Genomic DNA, 22,286 nt, shown 5'->3' on the forward strand with positions numbered 1-22,286 from the left:
ATTCAGCTCAAAAAGATAAAGCTAGGCAGCATTTAAAACACCTAGCTCAGCTAATGATTCCATCAAAGGAGGTTAGTAACGTGGTATACGTGATCGAAGTGAAACTTCCTAAAATTAAGAATAAGAGAGAAAATTGGCGGAAAAATATTAGAAAAAAAAATAGTTGAATATATTGTGAAAAATTTGCTGTGCCAATACAGTGTATATGTAAGTACACATTCACAAATGTTTGATTATCCTTTAAATTCTTTTGCAGCCGAAAGACGCTATGCGTTATCCTCTCCAGAAGTACTTCCACGACAATCAACACCCGATTTTTTGATTGACGAGTCCACCAACCAAAGTACGTCTTCTCTGCTTAGGATATCACTTAGGGAACTTGAGGTGGATTCGTCTTCTGAAGATGACAAGGATGATAAATCTAAAGAGCTGCAGGCAGCTATAGCTGAAATAGATAGCTTCAAACCTATTAAGCTGGACGTAGAAGCTGATTTATTTCAATATTGGGAAGAACAGAAGTATACTTTTCCATTTTTACACTGAGGGAAATAATGCATAGTAAAAATGAATACTTTATATTTGATTGTCGTTTAAAAATGTTCGTATTTAAAAATAATATTTTCATACAAAATTTATTACGCACGTATTTGACTGTTCACATCTGAGTATGTATATGTAAGTGTACATACGCACCCCAAGCATGCAGAGCGCCGCACTGAGAGCGGTGACGAAACACACATACACACATAGCAAGAATGGTAGAATGAGAGTAGAATTCTCAAGAATTTCTGTCAATCGTGCATACATAGTACATACATATTTATCCGGACAAATCGCGTTCTTTGGTGTTGATGGATATTCAACATTTGAAAGCAAATTTATATGACTGGGTGTAGCTGAGTGCGCAAAGATGCTTGCCACAAGTTGTTGGTATCCGGAGATGGTCGGGTTCGAATTCCGCTGCAGGCAACATGCAAATAAATTTTTTTTTTAGTTTTTTCTTGATTATTCACTTCTCGGATGCTTTTTCAGTACGAACGCGGTCATTTTAATATGCGCGTAATTGAATTGAATATTTACCGATATACAGTACTTTCGTTGACGTTTATAGTAAGATCAATTACGTTTCTATTTGATTTTAATATTTTTTTCCCTCAGTGTACGTTAAATGGCTACACAGGTTACTGTTGAGCGAGCATTTTCTGCTTTGCGGCTGTTGTTAACTGACAAAAGGTACAACTTGGCGGATGATGTAATTGCTAAAACATTATTTGTCAAACTAAATACTTTGTAATTTTTTAAATATATCGTCACTAGACATGAATAAAGGGGCGAGCTCAAAAGTTGACCGCGAAAGAAGGCGCATAAAAAAAACTTCAGCGAAGAAAAACTTTTAACATAGTTGACGACGAAGAAAAACGCGTTAAAATATTTGACGGCGAAGAAGGACGCGTAAACTTATTTTCGCGGTCAACTATGTTTGCGGTTGTAATAGATGTACATTCCGTAAAGAGTTTTTGGCGAATAATGCTGACGCGAATAATGATTACGCGTCTTTCTTCGCCGAAGTTTTTATTAAGCGCCTTTTTTCGTACAATTTTTTTATGCGTCTTTTTCCGCCGTCGAAACACTAGCGCGCCTTTGTTCGTCTCTAGTGACGATATATTATTCAATATGTAAAACAATAGTAAAATTTTGCAACCTATTTTTTCTTATTATTTATTTCAATACACTAACTCCTACCAGAATGGGTCTTAAATCAAAAAATCTTCTAGAAATGCGCGTGGCAATTTTAGAACTAAAGTTAAAAAATTTAGATTTTCTTGTGGGATTCGGCAGAATATCGGGTTGGCTTTCCAAAACGGAACCAATCGAGATTTCAGCGAAAGTATATGGAATTTCGCCATGAAACTTGGTAAGGCTGTTGGGGGAGGCTTTCTCTACATGAATATATCACTCTCACAAAGTAGTTGCTAATAGTATTTAAGCAATTTGTTGTTAAATAATCTTCACTACCACCCCCACATTTTTGTACAAAATGCCACTTATCAATTGTATATTGGTTGATATACAATATCTTCAATGTTCACGTGCGTATTTTATACTTTTAATATATATGTGTTTATCAATTAATTAAGCAAAACGCGTTTATAAATCCGTTCACTCGTTTTACCACTTTTCACAAACAAACAGAAATAACAATGGCCGACAGTAAGAGCAAATGTGTGCTGCCCTACTTCTCGAAGCTATAAAATACAACTATAAACCATATCATTTTCGCTTTTGATTCAAAATTTTCGCCTGCTGGGATTTTTTTTATAAAATCGATACTTCGATAAATAATGAAAATTCTTAATCAAAAATCGCGCGATTTTTATTCAAAATTTTCGCCCACGGCGCTTTTTATTATAAAATCGATACTTCAATAAATAATGAAAATTTTTAATTAAAAATCACGCGATTTTTAATTAAAAAATTTCGCCTGCGGCGCTTTTTATTTTGAAATCGATACTTCGATAAATAGTGAACAATTTTAACTAAAATTTATTAAAAATCTTCGCCTGCGGCGCTTTTTATTTTAAAATCGATACTTCGATAAGTAATGAAAATGTTTAATTAAAAATCGCGCGATTTTTTATTAAAAATTTTCCCCTACGGCGCTTTTTATTATAACATCGATACTTCGATAAATCGCGCTATAAATAATTACAATTTTTAATAAAACATCGCGCAACATTATGTGCATCTTTTCATTGTTTCCGTTTTGTGTCTTTTTTTGCATTTTTTGTATGTATGGCAGCACTGACGTTTCAGTTCAGTTGGTGTACAAGGGAAAAAGAGGTTGAATTCGGTATTTTTTGCAACTTTAAATGCGAATTACTTAAAAACTATAAGCCTCCGGAGGGTGGGGTCCTCAGATTTAGAATCTGAAAAAGCTCCTCTATACTCCCTAATATTTTTTTTTTCCAAAGCCTGCATTAGTTTTGGAAAATTTTCCCAGAATATCTAGTATATTGCGGAACAAATGCTGGTAACGAAGGGATATTCTGCCGAAATCCGAAATAAAATTTGCGTTTTGTGAACTCTAGTCCTAAAATTGCCACGCCCATTTCTTGAAAAGCGCCCATTTTTTTAAACATGGTTTTTATAGAGAATGAATCAGGGATTACGACGGTATGACTTTAAATCCCTAATTTATTGGTCTTCACTATGTAAATCAGCTTCAAAAATTTGAAGCGCAAAGAAAGTGTGACACCAAATTGGATGTCCGATAAGAAAAAGAATGCCTCATACATATGTATTTCATTACTACAACGCATAACCAAAAAACTTTAAAATAAAAGTTTCGAGGAACGAAAAAAAATTTTCATTGAGAATAACTCTTACCAAGCAACGTAAAGAAACAGAAGTCGAAAATATAAGTTACGAGCAACGAAAAAGAATTCTCACTGAGAATAACTCTTATCATGCAATGTAAAAAGCAAAAAGTGGAAAATAAAAATCATGGGCAACGGAAAACATTTTGTCTTGAGAATAAGGCTCTCATCCTTCCAATATTTCAATACCCCCCAGTAGCCTTACCACAAATCCGCTTCGGGTTAAAAAGAAAGATTTAATTAACACCATTGTTCATGATATTCAGAAGAACAAAGCGCCTGGTTACGATAGGATTACAGGTGAAATCATAAAGGAGCTTCCACAAACTGGCGTACATATTTTATTACACATTTTTAATAACATGCTTCAGTTGGGGCACTTCCCCAACTTATGGAAACTTTCGGAAATAATTATGGTGCCAAAGCCAGGCAAAGATCCGACGGTAGTAAGTTCATATCGGCCGATTAGCTTGATTTCTGTATTTTCTAAAATATTTTAAAAACTTCTATTAAAAAAAATACATCCTTCACTAACAAGTAACCAAATAATACCACCGCAGCAGTTTGGTTTTCGTGAAGAACATGGCATTCTAGAACAAGTTCATAGAATTGTTTCTTTTATTAGAAAAGCCTTCGAAGAGAAGCAATACTGCACCGGTGTATTTTCGGACATCACACGCTTTTGACAAAGTCTGGCATGATGGCCTTATATACAAACTAAAGGTTTCACTCCCTGCATGCAATTCTGGAAAGCTTTCTGCTGGGGAGAAACTTCAGTCAGGCAGAATTCCTTTAGAACGGAAGGTCACCCAATATATGCAGGTGTCCCTCAAGGCAGTGTTCTAGGATCCATATTGTACGTAAAATACACTCGTGATTTGCCAATTGATGATAGTCTAACCATTTCAACGTTTGCTGATAAAACAGCTATCCTATGCAATAGTTCAGACCCTATAGAAGCTTCTTACAAGCTGCAAGAATATTTGAAAAAGTTAGAGCTATGGCTAGGTTCTTGGAGGATAAAGGTTAACTAAAGCAAGTGTGTTTAGACAACATTTACTCTGAAGAAAGAAACTTGCCCACCACCAAAAATAAACAGCAAGGCTATACCACAAAAAGATAGTGTCAAATACCTTGGGATGACACTACTAGACTTACCTGGAAAAAGCATATAGAAAACAAAATTTCTCAGGCGAAACTATAACAAGCAAGCCTTCAATAGGTTATAGGACACAAATCTAAATTAAGCCTAGATAACAAGATGTTGCTTTTTAATATGATGTTTAAACCATGTTGGGAATACGGAATCGGGCTTTGGGGCACAGCGTGCAATTCCATTTTGAACAGACTTTAAAACTGCAGTAATAAATTTTACGCGCCATATGCGGAGCACCGTGGTACATAAAAAATACGAATATCCACAAAGATCTTAATGTAAATACGGTGCATGAGGACATAAGAGGGCTAAGCACCAGTTACTCAGCACGGTTAATGAACCCTTCCAAATCGACTATCGAGATCTTCTTAGCCCGAGATTTGCATAAGACTAAAAAGAAAGGATTTCTCCGATATTATCAAATGATAATGAATTTCGATATCCGCAATATATCAATTTCGGCTCTGGAACTCGTCCTTTCAGACCGACTACCCAACATCAGTGTCAGTGTGGCTCGGAAACTTGTCCTTTCCGACCGAACACAGCATACTGGATTGTAAACACTTAACTATAGAGAAGCGAAGGCGCGGCATGGAAACTAGCCCTTTCCACCCGCCCAGGCAGTGCGGCTCTGGAACTCGTCATTTCAGACCGCCTGCCCAGCACGATATCCAGCGATCCTGCTGCTCGGAATCTTGTCCATTCCGACAGTCCCAGCTGTAAAATGTGAAAAAAAAAATGTCTAAGCATTGCTGCAGAAATTTTAAATTTAATAGTAGCTTGTAAGATTTGAAAACTTATTGCTAGTTTCGAAAGAAAGATAAATACATAACACAAAAAAAACTGTGATAACGAGACTCGAAATCAGTTGTGCGCTTTGAGAAATAAAAAATTGGATGTAACTTGTTATCTTTCTTTCTTCTTCTTTTTGGAGCAATATTGCCCCGAATCCTAAGGCGCTGGCGTCGCAGTGCAGCTCTGTGGCAACACTGGGGTCATTAATTGCTAATACTGGAGAGTTTACTAGCTTTTCTTTAAGTGTTTCGAAAACTTCTATCTCTTTCTGTCCAGTTTTAAATTTTTTTTCTTTCCCCAAAAGATTATAAAGCGGTTTCGCTATTATAGAAAAATCTCTTATGAACCTGCGGAAATATGAACAAAGTCCTAAAAAACTTTGTACTTCTTGTACCTTGGTCGGTGTTGCAAAATCTTCTACCACCTTCAACCCCTTTTTGTCCGCTCTAATACCGTTACCCGTTATCAAATATCCTAAATAAGAAATTTCTGACTGCAGGAACTCACACTTATTCAACCTCAACTCTAGTTTATTCTAAACTAAACATTGGAAAACTTTTCGTAATATATCTAAGTGCTCGCCTAAACTCTCTGTTGCAATCATGATATCGTCGAGGTATATGATGACTTCGCCGCTACTTATCATTTCCCAAAAAAAATTTTGTTAACGAATTTTTTAAAAGTAGCTGGCGCATTTCTGAGTCCAAACGGCATCCGAAGAAATTCAAATTGACCTAATACTAGGTTTACATATAAGTAGATTATCCTAATTTTCGAGCTTAACTCCATAATCTGTAATTAGAAACAGAGATTAGCCATACAAAATTCGTCCCTTGTTAATCTCTAATAATAAAATAATCTCAGATTTAACCGATAACTTTTCGGTACCCAACCTAGACTTATCAATTATTTTTGCGGAGGAGAAATTCCAAATGTAAAAGTAAACAAAAATGGACGCTAGCAAGGAAAAAAGGTGTGTAAAGGTGTTTTTAATAAAATACTAAGTTAAAATATATTTAAAGTGCTTAATATAGCAGGTAGGTGTTCTGACCCCCATAATGTAGAAATGTAGGATTTTAAGGCACTAAAAACTTGAAAAAAAGAGCAAAATGAGCTTTGTAAAAGGCATATATTTTTTAATTTTGTTATGTACTTCCTTTATGTACAGTGTGCATGTCCAATTAAAGATATAAGATATATATTTAGTATACTTTTTGCCCAAGGTGAATAGAGCTTTGGACATTCTTTTCACAAATTAGTTTCAAAAACGTTCGTATTCTTTTCCCGGTAATCTAAAGGTTAGATGAGAAAACGGCCCTTAGGGCCGGTTGTTCAATGTCTGATTTGCAGAAATCGGAGGTAGAAGCTCCGGTTAAATGCAACGACTGCTTTATCGATCACATGTTATAAGCATGGTGACGAAAACGTCGATAATGATGTTTAACCGGCAAGTAGTGATAACCAGACATTGAACAACCGGCCCTTAAACACATATACTCATCATTTGAACATAAAAAACATTGCGCGGAAAAGTGTCTTACGAAAGCTAAGTCATGTTTTCACATTTTATTTACTGACTTTAAAATTTTTTAACGGTTGGCATTATTTTACATTCGCACAGAAAAAGTAATAATTTGACCCAATGTGCAGTGGTCAAAAAATTATAGCCGAACCACTTTTTGCCAAGTTTTAACATATTATTTTTGATGTTATTGAACTTTTGTTATTTTTTTTTATAAAAATATAGTTCCTTCTTTAACAAAACCCGTGTAAATCCAAGTTTCCAAATTTGTGCAATATTAAAAAAAATCAACATTTCGTGCAAATTTTGAGCTTTTTAACAATTCTAAAACATCAATCGAAATTTTTAGCCATTTGAAACTCGTACTTTATTCTACTAGAATTCAATGCGCCACAAAACTGCATGCTCAGAATTTGATTAAAAAACTCGAAACTTTAACGAAAATTTTCTTCTTTAAATTGCATACATTTTTAAGGCAGTGTCACTCGATTGGTACATTTGTACAGATTTGTACAGTTTTGTATTGGGCTAATGGTAAAAAGATGGGACGTTGACTATGATTACTCGGCCGTGCTATCATAGTAGCACAATGCCACTAAGCGCATTTTAAAATTTTCAGCCAATAGCCTCATGCGATTATCAATTATACTTTTTGCTGTTTGTGTGAAATATTTTATTTCTATCAGTATTTTTCTTTTAATCAAAATATGTTGAAATAAAAGTGAAATTAAAAAGATTTTTGCCAGTAATTTTGCAATTTGCTATCACGGAATCCATGTGAACTCGAAAAAAGTGCTGCCAAACCAAATTTAATTATTATTATTAATTTGGCGTTTCGAAATCAGCTGGCTAGTAGTAAATAAATAAAATAGAAGACACAAAGCTAAAATATTATATTCTTCATGGAAATTTTCCAATATAAGTACTATGGATTCATTGGCGTTTGCAATTATGCTGACGGAGGAACGTGAGAGAAACAAATGGAACCTTAGAGTTCAGCGAAAGTTATTAAGGGCAATAAGCAACCCTCTCGATGTCGAAGAAACAAATTATGTATATTGGAAAATACATAACTTCAGTTAAATTTTATTTGAAAAAATTTTTCAAACGCAGGTTTATTAAAAAATACCGCTTAAATAAAGCGGCCTTTTTGTACGTCCTCAGTGTTCTAGAGGGGAGTGCAAGTTCACAAAGGTCGGCGTCTATTTCTTTACTCCATCGTTTGTCTTCCGTCTTTTTTTTTTTGCGGAGGAAGGTTATCAGCACGGAGTGGGTAAAGACTTTGATATTCCAATGGCCCAGTCCACATTTTGTTGCGTCTTAAAAGACGTATTAGCATCGCTTCAATCCCATCTATGCCCTCAGTGGGTGAACCTCGACTTACGCAACGATGAAAAAAGTCAAGCCAAGATAGACTTTTACCAGAAATATGGATTTCCTGGCGCGATTTTGTGTGTAGATGGGACACACATTAAAATTGTTGCTCCAACTAAAGAAAAGTTTATCTATTTTAACCGCAAAGGTTACTACAGCATCAATGCCATGATCGTAGGTTTTGAGAAGAATCTACATACTTACAAATACATACTTCAAATTTCTTATTTAATTTATTTGCAGATATGCGACAATAAAATGAGAATATTAAAAATCAATGCGATTTTCTAGCGTCTTGCGGTTTGCAGTAAAATTTAATGGGCTATAAAACTGCATACCCAAAATTTTTCTCCTAAAATTTAATGGGCTATAAAACTGAATACTCAAATTAAAAAAAAAATCTGATTAAAAAGTTTGAAATTTTTTGGGGTTTTTGTTAAAGTTTCTTGGATTTTTATAATTTTTGTACAAACTTTGAAATATGGATTTATATAGTGTGTGTTATATATTGCGCTAGTCTTTTATACAAAAACATTAAACATTGATTAAACAAAGTAATATAGCCAAAACTGGTCAAAGTAAAAAGTTTCTATTATTTCTTCCACCACTGTATATACGTCCAATTTCATTGAATTTTTGTCAAAATAAAAGGGTTTATTTTTTCCACAGGAGACGCTGGATACGCCCTGGAGCCATGGCTAATGACACCTTTCCGATCACCTCCATCAGGAAGCCCTGAAGGTAACTACAATAAAGTGCATGCGAAGGCTAGAAATAATGTAGAAAGGACCATTGGTGTATTTAAAAACCGATTTGCATGCCTTCTGGGTGCTCGTGAGCTTCATTATGAACCCTCGAAAGTATGTCAAATAGTTAACGTTGCTGCAGCGTTACACAACATTTGCATTCACTATCGCGTGAGTGGTGATATATCAGAAAATGTTGAACAGTATACTAACGAAAACCATGAGCTTTCTTCATCAAGTTATAATAATGCGGCTTCACAGATAAGACAATCTATACGAATATAATTTCAAGAAATTAGAAGAAATTTATTTATAAGTTTATTTATTTTTAGCAGTTTTCGCTTAAATTATAGTTCGGTCTCTAACAGAAACTACATATATAAAAGTTTCAAAGCCTGCACAAAGTTTAAAAAAATGTATCAGATTTCAAAAAGTTTCATCAAAATTTCAATCTTATTTCGAATTTTTGGAAAATTTTCGAGTATGCAGTTTTGTAGCCCTTTCAATTTAAATGCCATATAGTGTAAGTTTCAATTCGCTAATAATTACCGTTGATTTTTAGAATTTATTTTGTCGGGGGTGTTGAGCATTTTGTTCCATTTAAAAATAATTTTGTTTGATGCGTTATATGGACGGGTAAATGTTAAACAATCTAAGTATGAGCTATTAATGAAATATCGTTTAAAAAAACGTTTAAAAACAACTTTTTTTGAACCTTAATTATAAGTTTTTACTTATACGCTTATAAAAGGCTTTCTTTTGTACATTTACTATAAGTTTATATTTCTGTGGTCATAAACAATAACTGTCTAAGCCGACTTAAGAATTTAGTTTTATATGCTATCGTATTCTGCAACTACTATTCCATGCGTATGTGAAGAAATCCCCATCTCGCCAGCTAGGCTTTTTAAAAAGTTATAGACAAACATATTTTGGTTTCCCCATAAGGTTAACATTACCATCCAAATGTTTAAAACGTTTTTTCTCGAATTCAGGTTTTTCGTCTTAGGCGGTTATTTCTTATGACCACAGATTTATACGCTCATAAAAACCCTTCTTTTGAACATTTATTATAAGTTTATATATTTATACGCTTGTAACCAAGGTTCCATTTCGATTATATTACGCTTACTTCCACGCGTTTTATAAACAAAAAATTAACGTTTTGTAAGCTTATGGCCTTATTCATAAAAAATAAAGTAGGTTTAAAGAGCTTTATAAATTGACGTTTTCATACATTTTTCAATTTATAAACCTTTTGTAAAGCTACTTTATTTTTTATGAATAATGCCATTAATGTTTATAATTGTAAACTTAAAAAAAGGTTTATTTAAGGTTTATTTTGCTCGTTGGAAATGATACAAACCATGGATGACAAGAAAAATCTATTTTAATACAAACATTCGTTGTTTTCAATGAAATTAGTGTATTTATTTATTTCTTGACAACTTTTCTAACCTTCGTTGCTCTACCTCCACACTCTTTTGTTGGAAATCCTTTTGAAGTTCCAGTTGTTCTTCCAAAAGTTCTGCAGCACTTGTGTCGGCTCGCTTCTGGACAGTTGGAGCACGTCTCGGGAGGAATGGACTGCAGTTCCCCGACAACATGGATACGTCGGGATCGGCCTCGCAACTTCCTACGCCGGCAGAAGGTAGTCCAACACTTACCGTACCTGTGATGCCGTGCGTGCTGGTCTCTAAAGCTGTCATCTTAATGACTTCCTCTTCCAATTCATTGAAATGGTGCTGCCTATTTCGTCCTCCGCCTGTTGCTGCCTGCTCCTTCTTGTTTTCGGATAGCTTCCTCTTTATGTAGGCCTTCCAATCTAACCACAACTGAAATAAATATATGATATACGAAATTATAACACATGCAGCAATTCATTACTTTTTTCCAGCTCGACACGTCTTTGGTTGGTGGGCCCAGACTATTCAGCTCCTTCGCCACACTTTGCCAGAACTCCATTACCTCTTCCTTGGAGCATTTTGAGAAACCCTGGGCGATTTCTGTTTTCTGTTGCAAAAGCTCCAACAAAGTAGCATACTGCTGTCGTGTTGTAACAACTTTAGTCCTGTAGAAGTGTATATATATATGCATGTTAAACTTATTTATAATTGAATTAATAGTAGACTTACATATTAAAGCTTTTTGCATTTTTTCTTTTAAATTTTTATTTTAATTAACTCTTTTTTATTTCTCCCCGATGCAAAAACACGTCGTAGCAAAATAGTACGAAAATCTACGAATTGACGCTTGGAGTGGGTTCAGAGAATGCAACTCTACGAATCTCGAATTTACGTCGTAACTATTCGAATTGCGTGAAAGCTATTTCGTAACTTCTCCGAAAAAACAGTCTACGATGGATTGCGATCATCAATTTTAAGTTTGGCATTGCCTGCCGCTATAAAATTCCCACACTGAGGGAAACAAATTTTAGAATTTAAAAAAAAATTTTTAAACTTAACAAAATACGCATATGAAAGAGCACTAACCCAACTCGTTTTAAATTTGAGTATGTACGTTATAAAATTTGTCGTTGTGAAGTGCACAGATGCTTTCGTAATTAAGAAAAAAAATTATTTTTATGTTCCGTCTGATGGTAATTGAACCCGGCCCTCTTGGCAGCAACCAATCGTATTAAGCTTCTTTGCACACTCAGCTACAGCCATACGTGTAAATTTGTTTTCAAATGTTTAATTTGAATCAACATCACAGGGCGCGATTAGTGCATTTGAACAGATAAAACATGTACCATGTATGTATGTGTGTATGAGTTGCCACCGCTGTGCATGCTTTGTATACATATGCTTTCTTAATTACATATGAAAAGCAAAGCGCTATCCGTGCAGTGAAAAATGCTTCATTTTAGAAGTAATTGAATATTTCCATTATACGTAGTGTATGTGTAATGGAAATATTCAATTTTGAACACTTTTCACTTGATTTAAATAAAAAAAACACTACTTCTTTAAATAATGAAAATTTTTTATAAAAAATCGCGCGATTTTTTATTAAAAATTTGCACCTGTGATGCTATTTTATAAAAATCGATAATTCGATAAATAATGCACATTTGTATTAAAATCAATACTTCCCCTGCGACTCCTTTATTATGTAAAACAGTATTTCAATATAAAGTGAAAATTTTCTCTAAAAAACCCGCGACTTTTTTGTACTATTTTCATCATCTGGCAGCACCAACAACTGTTTTCATTTTCAACACTTCCGTGTAATCAATGAAATTTGTATGGTGAATTATGCAACTTTAAAAGTGAATAACTTTTAAAATAGAAGCCTCTGCCCTCTGGGGTTTTCATTTCTAGAATCGGAAAAAGCTCCTCTACACACCCTCATTTTTATTTTTTTCAAATTTGGACCGAATTAAGGAAAATTTTCCCGAAATAAGCACCAAGGCGTTTTCATCAGAAGTGGTGGTGAAGTCAGTCCTACAAACTAAAATGGATCAACGTTCCATTAACGTGGAGAAGTACACCTTATTGCAACTGAAAGCCTGTTACACAGCCGCAGGGCTTAATGCGAGCGGCGCTAAGGCATCGCTTGCCGCAATATTGAGCGAGTTGTCTGCGGAGGCATGTGGACTGTGCCCAAGAGACGTCGGAACGCATAAGGACAAGGAAGCGGAAAATAGCGGCGCGAAAAATGGTACAGATGCCAGTACGAATAACGGTGTGGACTATAGCGGAAAAAACGGACCGAACAACAATGGTGCCAACAGCGGTGGTTGTGACAACAATCTTGCGGGATGTTGCGGACGACCATGTTGCCGACGAAAACGCTGCGGACAACAATGGCGCGGACAATGATCGACACGAAGGCGCGAGCAATGAAAATGTACTGCAGGTCGAAAACAGACAGTTTGGCAGAAATCCTTGTGGTAAGCGCGAAGTGGAACAGCGGCGTATCGATGATGGCCCGCTAACATATAGCGAGAGTGATGAGCCTAAAATGAAGTTACTAGAAAAAGAATATGAAGATATTCTTGGAGAAAGAAAAAAGGTCAACGCAACTGTCAAACCCGAAGTGTCACAATTTGTGGGTTTACAACAGGTACTGAAAGCTGTTAGTGAAACATTAGGACTGGCGGTGCAGTTGAAATAGAAAGGTGTCGCCCTCACCTGGTATAACTTAAACAAAATGTACCTTAAGGGCCTCGGTGAAGTACTGAAAGAGATGTCAACTACGTTCGCACATAACGACAACTTACTGGTGATGCAATGACGTTTTGAGAATCGAGCCTGGAAAACTGAGGAGTCCTTTTGCAACTACTACCATGAAAAATGTTTATTGAGCAGCGGCCTGAACCTGGGTGATGCAGAACTCGTCGAGTATATCGTCGATGGAATACCGAACAAGCAGCTACAAATTCAAGCAAAGTTGCAAAAGTTTTCTTCACCCAGCGATCTCGCGAAAGCGTTTCGAACGATCGAGTTGCCGTCGTCAAGTTCAAAGACAGGCGTACAAGCGGGTGGACACAGACTCCGTTGCTACATTTGCAACAGCTCCGGACACATCTCCAAAGACTGCAAGAAGCCTAAGTGCCAGTCCGGATCACTAGGCTTTTAATTGCCAGTAGTACAAGAAGAAAACAAGCAGCAATAATTTTGTAAGTTATTTTAATATTAATGTTATAGCTGCACCTAATTTTAATATGATTGTAGAATGCTTAATCGACTCTGGCAGCATAGTTGCCAACTTGGTGCTTTAAGCACTAGATTTAGTGCTTTTTGAAAATTAAAACGCCAAAAAAAATTATTTAGTGCCTAGTGCCGTTTTTAGGGCTTTTTTTCTGAACTAAAATTACTCCGATATAGTTAAAACCTGAAATAATTTTTAAATATTTAAAGCTGTGGCAGCACTGAATTTACAAAAATCTACAAATCTAAATGCACTTAAATACAATCTTGTTCAATTCTATTCGCGTTGAAAATGCTAGTAGATATGCGAGTAAGTTAAGTAATTCTTTTTATTCTAATTATTTTTAAAAATTTTTATTTTTGTACCTCCTGAGTAAAACACATCGTTTCTTGGTGCTGAATCCAAATCTGGCCTCACAATTGCTCTAGCACTAGAATTTTGAGATATCCTAACCTCAAAGTGCCAAAATCACGGTTTTTGGCGATATTTGAGGTTATATAATGAAAACATAAATTATTTTGCTCATTTCTACTTAGGGCATGATTTTCGTTTGTTGGGATTCGATTTTTCTTTCTTGAGATATATCAGTTTTAATGTGCAGTTCTTCGGTATTACGTCGTAAGCATGAGTCATTATAGCATGTGGCTTTTCAATCGTTATGACCGAAAAAGTTTTGTTTATTGATTTATGTATGCATTCTTGTAAATATTGTTAATTTTTTGTTTTTGTTAAATACATACAAACTGTTATGAAAAAAGCATTCATTGACTCAAAACCATTTGGTGCTTTTAGTGTGGTAAAACGCTTTTTTCCAAGTTTTTGGTGCTTTTTGAAAATTAAAAGTTGGCAACACTGTCTGGCAGCCCTATAAGCCTAGTTAAACAAGCCCTTATACCAGGGAGAGTGCGGTTAGAAAAAGTTGATAATACTTACTTTGGATTTAACAAATCAGGATTAAAATTTTTTGGAAAAGTGAAATGTTGCGTTAAAGTACTGAATAAAGATATATTAATTGAAGTTATGGTGGTGCCTAGTGAGTCGGTTGGTTATTCAGTTATGCTAGGTACACTGATAAAAAAAACGCGTTGTAAAAATTAAATTTTTTTATTTGATTACCGTTTAAAAATGTTCGTATTTAAATCAAGTGAAAAGTGTTCAAAATTGAATATTTCCATTACACATAGACTACGTATAATGGAAATATTCAATTCAAATACGCCCGTATTAAAATGAAGCATTTTTCACTGCACGTATGGCGCTTTGCACGTCTCAGATGCTTTTTCATATGTAATTAAGAAAGCATATGTATACAAGGCATGCACAGCGGTGACAACACATACACACATACATACATGGTACATGTTTTATCTGTTCAAATGCACTAATCGCGCGCTGTGATGTTGATTCAAACTCAACATTTGAAAACACATTTACACGTATGGCTGTAGCTGAGTGTGCAAAGAAGCTTAATACGATTGGTTGCTGCCAAGAGGGTCCGGGTTCAATTACCATCAGACGGAACATAAAATTAATTGTTTTTTTTTTCTTAATTACGAAAAAGCATCTGTGCACTTCACAACGACATATTTTATAACGTACATACTCAAATTTAAAACGAGTTGGGTAAGTGCTCTCTCATATGCGTATTTTGTTAAATTTAACACGTTTTTTTGTTTAATTCTAAAATTTGTTTCCCTAAGTGTGGGAATTTTATAGCGGCAAGCAATGTCAAATTTAAAATCGATGTAGAGATTGCCGGTAAAATCTCAAACACGAGTTCAGAAGACGTAATGACAGATGTTAGGTTCGAGGAAAACAATAATAAGATCGCACATGAGAAGTTTAGTGAAGCCATAGGCGAAATCCTGTTGATAGAAATGTACGATGTAAATGAAATCGTTTATAAGGTAGGAGATAAAATTAATTTTTAGTACAAAAAACGCCTTCAAGAGGTGTTTTACAAAGAATATATGCACACAACTAAGCCAGACCAACATATAGTGAAAAAGGAAATGCAGCTAGTGCTAGATAATAAAAAGCTTTTCGGTTGCGCGCCTAGAAGGTTATCGTATAACGAAACAGATGAGTTACAAAAAATTTTAGATGAGTACTTAGCGAAAGGGTACATACGTTCTAGTAGCTCAGAGTTTGTTTCGTCAATAGTTTTTGTAAAAAGATGACAGGTGAATTACGGATGTGCGTAGATTATAGGAAGCTTAACAAAGTTACAGCGAAGGATTGTTAGCCTATACCACTGATAAAAGACTTGTCAGATAGATTGGTAAACACAGTGGTTTACGAAGCTAGATCTGAAAAATGGATTTTTCCGTGTTTTTGTTGAGGAATAATCGATCAAATATACCGCTTTTATAACGCCCTTATACCTCAATCAAAGCTCATTTTTCAATCACCCCGTTTACACCGGCAAATCTCATATTATTAGCCGTCAAATTTGTTGTGCTTGCTATTCTCACATCTCAAGGAAAAGTTATGTTTCTTCTCTGTGCCGCCGCACAGTGGCCAATTTTTCGAAAAAGCTGGCCAAAAGTCGAAGCGTGGTACAATTGGAATCAAACCTTGTGTATCGGTCTTTATTTTGGTTGCTGGTTTTAAATTTCACCACATAATTTCGAAATTCAAAATGGCGGATCCATAATGGCCGCTGTGTACGCTTAACATATTCAGATTTTTAGCAAAACTAAGGTAGTTAAGTATAAAAGGTCATGTTTTCTGCTTTTTTGTTATTATATGAAAATTTGCTAGTGAAACTGCAAAGAATTTAACAACAAATTAGTTAAATACTATTGCTAATAAAGTGAAAAGAGTAATAAATAATGTAAAACAAGACAAAATTCGTGATAGCTTTGTAAAGACACCCAAAAACCGATGTAATGGAAAGCCAACCCCCTATTTCAACGCTACCTCGATATCCTCGCCTTTGTTAAAATTGCACTCCGATTTCTGGCCTTTGAGTTTCACCAGATTCATTTAAGTGAAAATTACCTTAATTTTCGAATTTTTGGTTTCACCAATCAATTTTAGTTTGTTTTTCATTTTGATTTAAGTGACCTATGCCTTTCACTTAAATAAAAATTAAATCAGAATAACCACACTCAGAGATGTTACACGTTTAATCAGCTGATCAATATACACACACCACAATTTTGTATATCTGCTGCTTACTTGTATACCAGCCCTGCTTTTACAACACAGCGTGCCAAAGCTTTCGAAAGCTCTCTGTACAAATGAAAGCTTTATCTGACCAAGTCTGATGTACAACCACTTTTTACCCACTTAAATAAAGAGCTTATTGAAACCAAAAATAATTTAAATGAGAATTAAATAAAAAATTAAATTAAAGTTAATTTTCACTTAAATGAGATTGGAGAAACGCAGCCTAATGCAGGGGTTTTGCTGTATTTAAAATGCAACATTTAGCACTTTCCATCATATTTTTCGACGAGCGTTCATGCTATCGCATTTAGCAAAAGTACATAATGTTATGTAGCGGTTAGCAACGTACCGTAACCCCCGAGTGTATTCAGCCACGAATAACAGCTTCTCATAAAAATACAATCCCCGTTCGGATTCGGCGTAAAACTGTTGGTCCCTCCCATTTGTGCGCCAACATCAAGGCGCACGCCACAAATCGGAAGAGAAGGTCGGACAAACACTGACGAGGTCTTAATGTTTGTTTCTAAGAATGTTGATGTTTAGATTTACACGGGAGATGAATCAATAAACAAGACATACATATTTATTGGTACAGGAATATATTTTTAAGGAAACAATTTTGTACACCGTCAGACTCGCAGTCATCTGAAGTGTCCAAGCTCATATCAATATTTTTTGATAGCAATTCCGCATCCGCATTTACAACAGTTGATAATAATTTGATGGCATATGATGACAGTTTATGATTTTGTGTTGGTGGGTTTAAACGTAAACTTGAAATGAGAGGGTCCGAGGATACAAGCAGCCAATGAAAAATATCTGTCATCGTGCTTATCCTGGAAGATTTTCTTGAAAAGTTTTCTCGATATTTTTTAACATCCTTATGCCTTGACTCTTGGGCTTCTTCGGAAAGTTGCCCAATTGGCAGGGGTGCCCATTCAATAATGAGAGGCCCATGGATGAGCACTTCGTGAATTGATGTTGGCATATAATACCATGGATAGCTTTTAATCAACAGTTTCGCAGTATCCAGGCAATATTGTTTGAAGAGATGTATATCAACGGCAAAAACGCATGATAAGACTTGCATTAAACAATGCATCGAAAATTTCACGCCGAGTGCACTCTAATATAGTGGTACTTTCTGCCATCATTTAAATTCTAAAAGCATCCAATCTTTAAAACATCAAAATCCTGACAGAAATAATTTTTTACATAATTTAAATCTTTTAAACTTAAAAAAAAATTAAGAATCGCGTATAAAAACTGATGTCCAAACTACAGTGGCGGCTTGTGGCAGGTGGTTTTAACCAAGGTGGATGGAAAAAACTTCAGTATATATGAAAAAGAAAATTAGACCGCCCATCTCGACCACTCTCGTAACTTTTTTCCTAATTTATCATAATGAGTAAACAAAAAGAAAATCAATCCGTGGATATCTATGTCTTACGTTAGTTTTTAGATGGCGGGACAATGAAAAAACATGGTTTCCATACTCTAGATTACAATGTCCATGAGCGGATGCTTGAAAACTATAATTTTTTAAAGATAATACGACGAAAACTCTTATTTACGAAAAGTTTAGAGCGAATTGCTAGCAACTGTCACTTCGATCTCCTGTAACACTAAATGCCTTAAGAGAATCGACTTGTTGTCTCACAACGATACGCAGTAGGGCCCTTTAACAATATAAGATGGTTATGCATACGAATGCACCAATTTTCTTTTGGACTTTTGGCCAGGGTTTTCCAAATATACCTTTACAAACCTTTTTTACTTGCTAGCGTCCATTTTCGTTTACTTTTACATTTGGAATTTCTCCTCTTCTTCGCAAAAATAATTGATAAAAGCAGGTTGGACGCCGAAAAGTTATCGGTTAAATCTGAGATTATTTTATAATTACAGATTAACAAAGGACGAATTTTGTATGGCTAATCTCTTTTTCTAATTACAGATTATGGAGTTAAGCTCGAAAATGAGGATAATTTTAAAAAATTCGTTAACAGATTTTTTTTGGGAAATGATACGTAGCGGCGAAGTCATCATATCCCTCGACGATATCATGATTGCAACAGAGAGTTAATGATAAGAATACTAAAAAAATAGTAAAAAAGTGGCGGTTTTTTTATTGAAAATTTTCACTTTATATTGAAATACCGTTTTACATAAAAAAAGAGTAGCAGGCGAAGTATTGATTTTAATACCAATGTGCATTATTTATCGAATTACCGATTTTTCAAAAATCGGGCGATTTTTTATTAAAAATTTTTATATAAAAAAAAACATTTATATAAAATCGCGCGATTTTTTATTAAAAATTTTCATTATTTATCGAAGTATTGATTTTTTTTAAAGCGCCGCAACATTAATTTATTCCCTAATGTTATCGAGATCATTATGAAACAGAAGTAGACTGTTGAAGTATCACTTCATTTTAGTATACCTATATAATTTTCGAACATCTGGTAGCACCTTTCTATTCACCACTACAGCCATTTTGCTTGTTTACTTTGTTTAAGAAAAGTAGTGACATTATTAAAAAATAAAATACATTTAATGTATACAAAATACACGTGTACATTGCAGAGATCGTATATTTATCAAAATATAAGTGTTAAGTGCTCTTTTTATATGAAAATTTGCTAGTGAAACTGCAAAGAATTTAACAAGAAATTAGTTAAATACTATTGCCAATAAAGTGAAAAGAGTAATAAATAATGTAAAACAAGACAAAATTCGTGATGGCTTTGTGAAGACACCCAAAAACCGATGTAATGGAAAGCCAACCCCTTATTTCAACGCTACCTCGATATCCTCGCCTTTGTTAAAATTGCACTCCGATTTCTGGCCTTTGAGTTTCACCAGATTCATTTAAGTGAAAATTACTTTAATTTTCGAATTTTTGGTTTCACCAATCAATTTTAATTTGTTTTTAATTTTGATTTAAGTGACCTATGCCTTTCACTTAAATAAAAATTAAATCAGAATAACCACACTCAGAGATGTTACACGTTTAATCAGCTGATCAATATACACACACCACAATTTTGTGTATTTGCTGCTTACTTGTATACCAGCCCTGCTTTTACAACACAGCGTGCCAAAGCTTTCGAAAGCTCTCAGTACAAATGAAAGATTTATCTGGCCAAGTCTGATGTACAACCACTTTTTACTCACTTAAATAAAGAGCTTATTGAAACCGAAAATAATTTAAATGAGAATTAAATAAAAAATTAAATTAAAGTTAATTTCCACTTAAATGAGTTTGGAGAAACGCAGCCTAATGCAGGGGTTTTGCTGTATTTAAAATGCAACATTTAGCACTTTCGAACATATTTTTCGAAGAGCGTTCATGCTATCGCATTTAGCAAAAGTACATAATGTTATGTAGCGGTTAGCAACGTACCGTAACCCCCGAGTGTATTCAGCCACGAATAACAGCTTCTCATAAAAATACAATCCCCGTTCGGATTCGGCGTAAAACTGTTGGTCCCTCCCATTTGTGCGCCAACATCAAGGCGCACGCCACAAATCGGAAGAGAAGGTCGGACAAACACTGACGAGGTCTTAATGTTTGTTTCTAAGAATGTTGATGTTTAGATTTACACGGGAGATGAATCAATAAACAAGACATACATATTTATTGGTACAGGAATATATTTTTAAGGAAACAATTTTGTACACCGTCAGACTCGCAGTCATCTGAAGTGTCCAAGCTCATATCAATATTTTTTGATAGCAATTCCGCATCCGCATTTACAACAGTTGATAATAATTTAATGGCATATGATGACAGTTTATGATTTTGTGTTAGTGGGTTTAAACGTAAACTTGAAATGAGAGGGTCCGAGGATACAAGCAGCCAATGAAAATTATCTGTCATCGTGCTTATCCTGGAAGATTTTCTTGAAAAGTTTTCTCGATATTTTTTAACATCCTTATGCCTTGACTCTTGGGCTTCTTAGGAAAGTTGCCCAATTGGCAGGGGTGCCCATTCAATAATGAGAGGCCCATGGATGAGCACTTCGTGAATTGATGTTGGCATATAATACCATGGATAGCTTTTAATCAACAGTTTCGCAGTATCCAGGCAATATTGTTTGAAGAGATGTATATCAACGGCAAAAACGCATGATAAGACTTGCATTAAACAATGCATCGAAAATTTCACGCCGAGTGCACTCTAATATAGTGGTACTTTCTGACATCATTTAAATTCTAAAAACATCCAATCTTTAAAACATCAAAATCTTGACAGAAATAATTTTTTACATAATTTAAATCTTTTAAACTTAAAAAAAAATTAAGAATCGCGTATAAAAACTAATGTCCAAACTACAGTGGCGGCTTGTGGCAGGTGGTTTTAACCAAGGTGGATGGAAAAAACTTCAGTATATATGAAAAAGAAAATTAGACCGCCCATCTCGACCACTCTCGTAACTTTTTTCCTAATTTATCATAATGAGTAAACAAAAAGAAAATCAATCCGTGGATATCTATGTCTTACGTTAGTTTTTAGATGGCGGGACAATGAAAAAACATGTTTTGTATACTCTAGATTACAATGTCCATGAGCGGATGCTTGAAAACTATAATTTTTTAGAGATAATACGACGAAAACTCTAATTTACGAAAAGTTTAGAGCGAATTGCTAGCAACTGTCACTTCGATCTCCTGTAACACTAAATGCCTTAAGAGAATCGACTTGTTGTCTCACAACGATACGCAGTAGGGCCCTTTAACAATATAAGATGGTTATGCATACGAATGCACCAATTTTCTTTTGGACTTTTGGCCAGGGTTTTCCAAATATTGGCCACTGTGCGCCGTGACAATTTTTTTCTGCTATATTAAGCACTTTAAATATATTTTAACTTAGTATTTTATTAAAAATACCTTTACAAATCTTTTTTACTTGCTAGCGTCCATTTTCGTTTACTTTTACATTTGGAATTTCTCCTCTTCTTCGCAAAAATAATTGATAAAAGCAGGTTGGACGCCGAAAAGTTATCGGTTAAATCTGAGATTATTTTATAATTACAGATTAACAAAGGACGAATTTTGGAGTTAAGCTCGAAAATGAGGATAATTTTAAAAAATTCGTTAACAGATTTTTTTTGGGAAATGATACGTAGCGGCGAAGCCATCATATCCCTCGACGATATCATGATTGCAAGAGAGAGTTAATGATAAGAATATATATTGAAATACCGTTTTACATAAAAAAAAGAGTAGCAGGCGAAGTATTGATTTTAATACCAATGTGCATTATTAATTACCGATTTTTCAAAAATCGGGCGATTTTTTATTAAAAATTTTTATATAAAAAAAAACATTTATATAAAATCGCGCGATTTTTTATTAAAAATTTTCATTATTTATCGAAGTATTGATTTTTTTTAAAGCGCCGCAACATTAATTTATTCCCTAATGTTATCGAGATCATTATGAAACAGAAGTAGACTATATAATACCTATATAATTTT

At 34.6% G+C, this 22,286-nt stretch overlaps 2 protein-coding genes across 3 annotated transcripts in view; both read right to left on the bottom strand.

Annotated features, from left to right (window-relative positions):
* Positions 1-22,286, bottom strand: part of LOC108361722 (insulin receptor substrate 1-like) — a 162,658-nt gene that overhangs the window by 111,418 nt on the left and 28,954 nt on the right. The gene's annotated exons all lie outside the window — the stretch shown is intronic.
* LOC108361723 (uncharacterized) lies at positions 10,401-11,401 on the bottom strand. Its single transcript, XM_017614432.1, has 2 exons — positions 10,858-11,401; positions 10,401-10,805 (listed from the first exon to the last, which is right to left on the bottom strand). Exons 1-2 carry the CDS (start codon positions 11,122-11,124, stop codon positions 10,401-10,403), a joined length of 672 nt encoding a protein of 223 aa, XP_017469921.1. The 5' UTR covers positions 11,125-11,401.

The sequence above is a fragment of the Rhagoletis zephyria genome, unplaced genomic scaffold (assembly GCF_001687245.7).
Source record: "Rhagoletis zephyria isolate East Lansing unplaced genomic scaffold, Rhagoletis_zephyria_1.1 Rzeph_scaffold_00828, whole genome shotgun sequence".
Taxonomy (NCBI): domain Eukaryota; kingdom Metazoa; phylum Arthropoda; class Insecta; order Diptera; family Tephritidae; genus Rhagoletis; species Rhagoletis zephyria.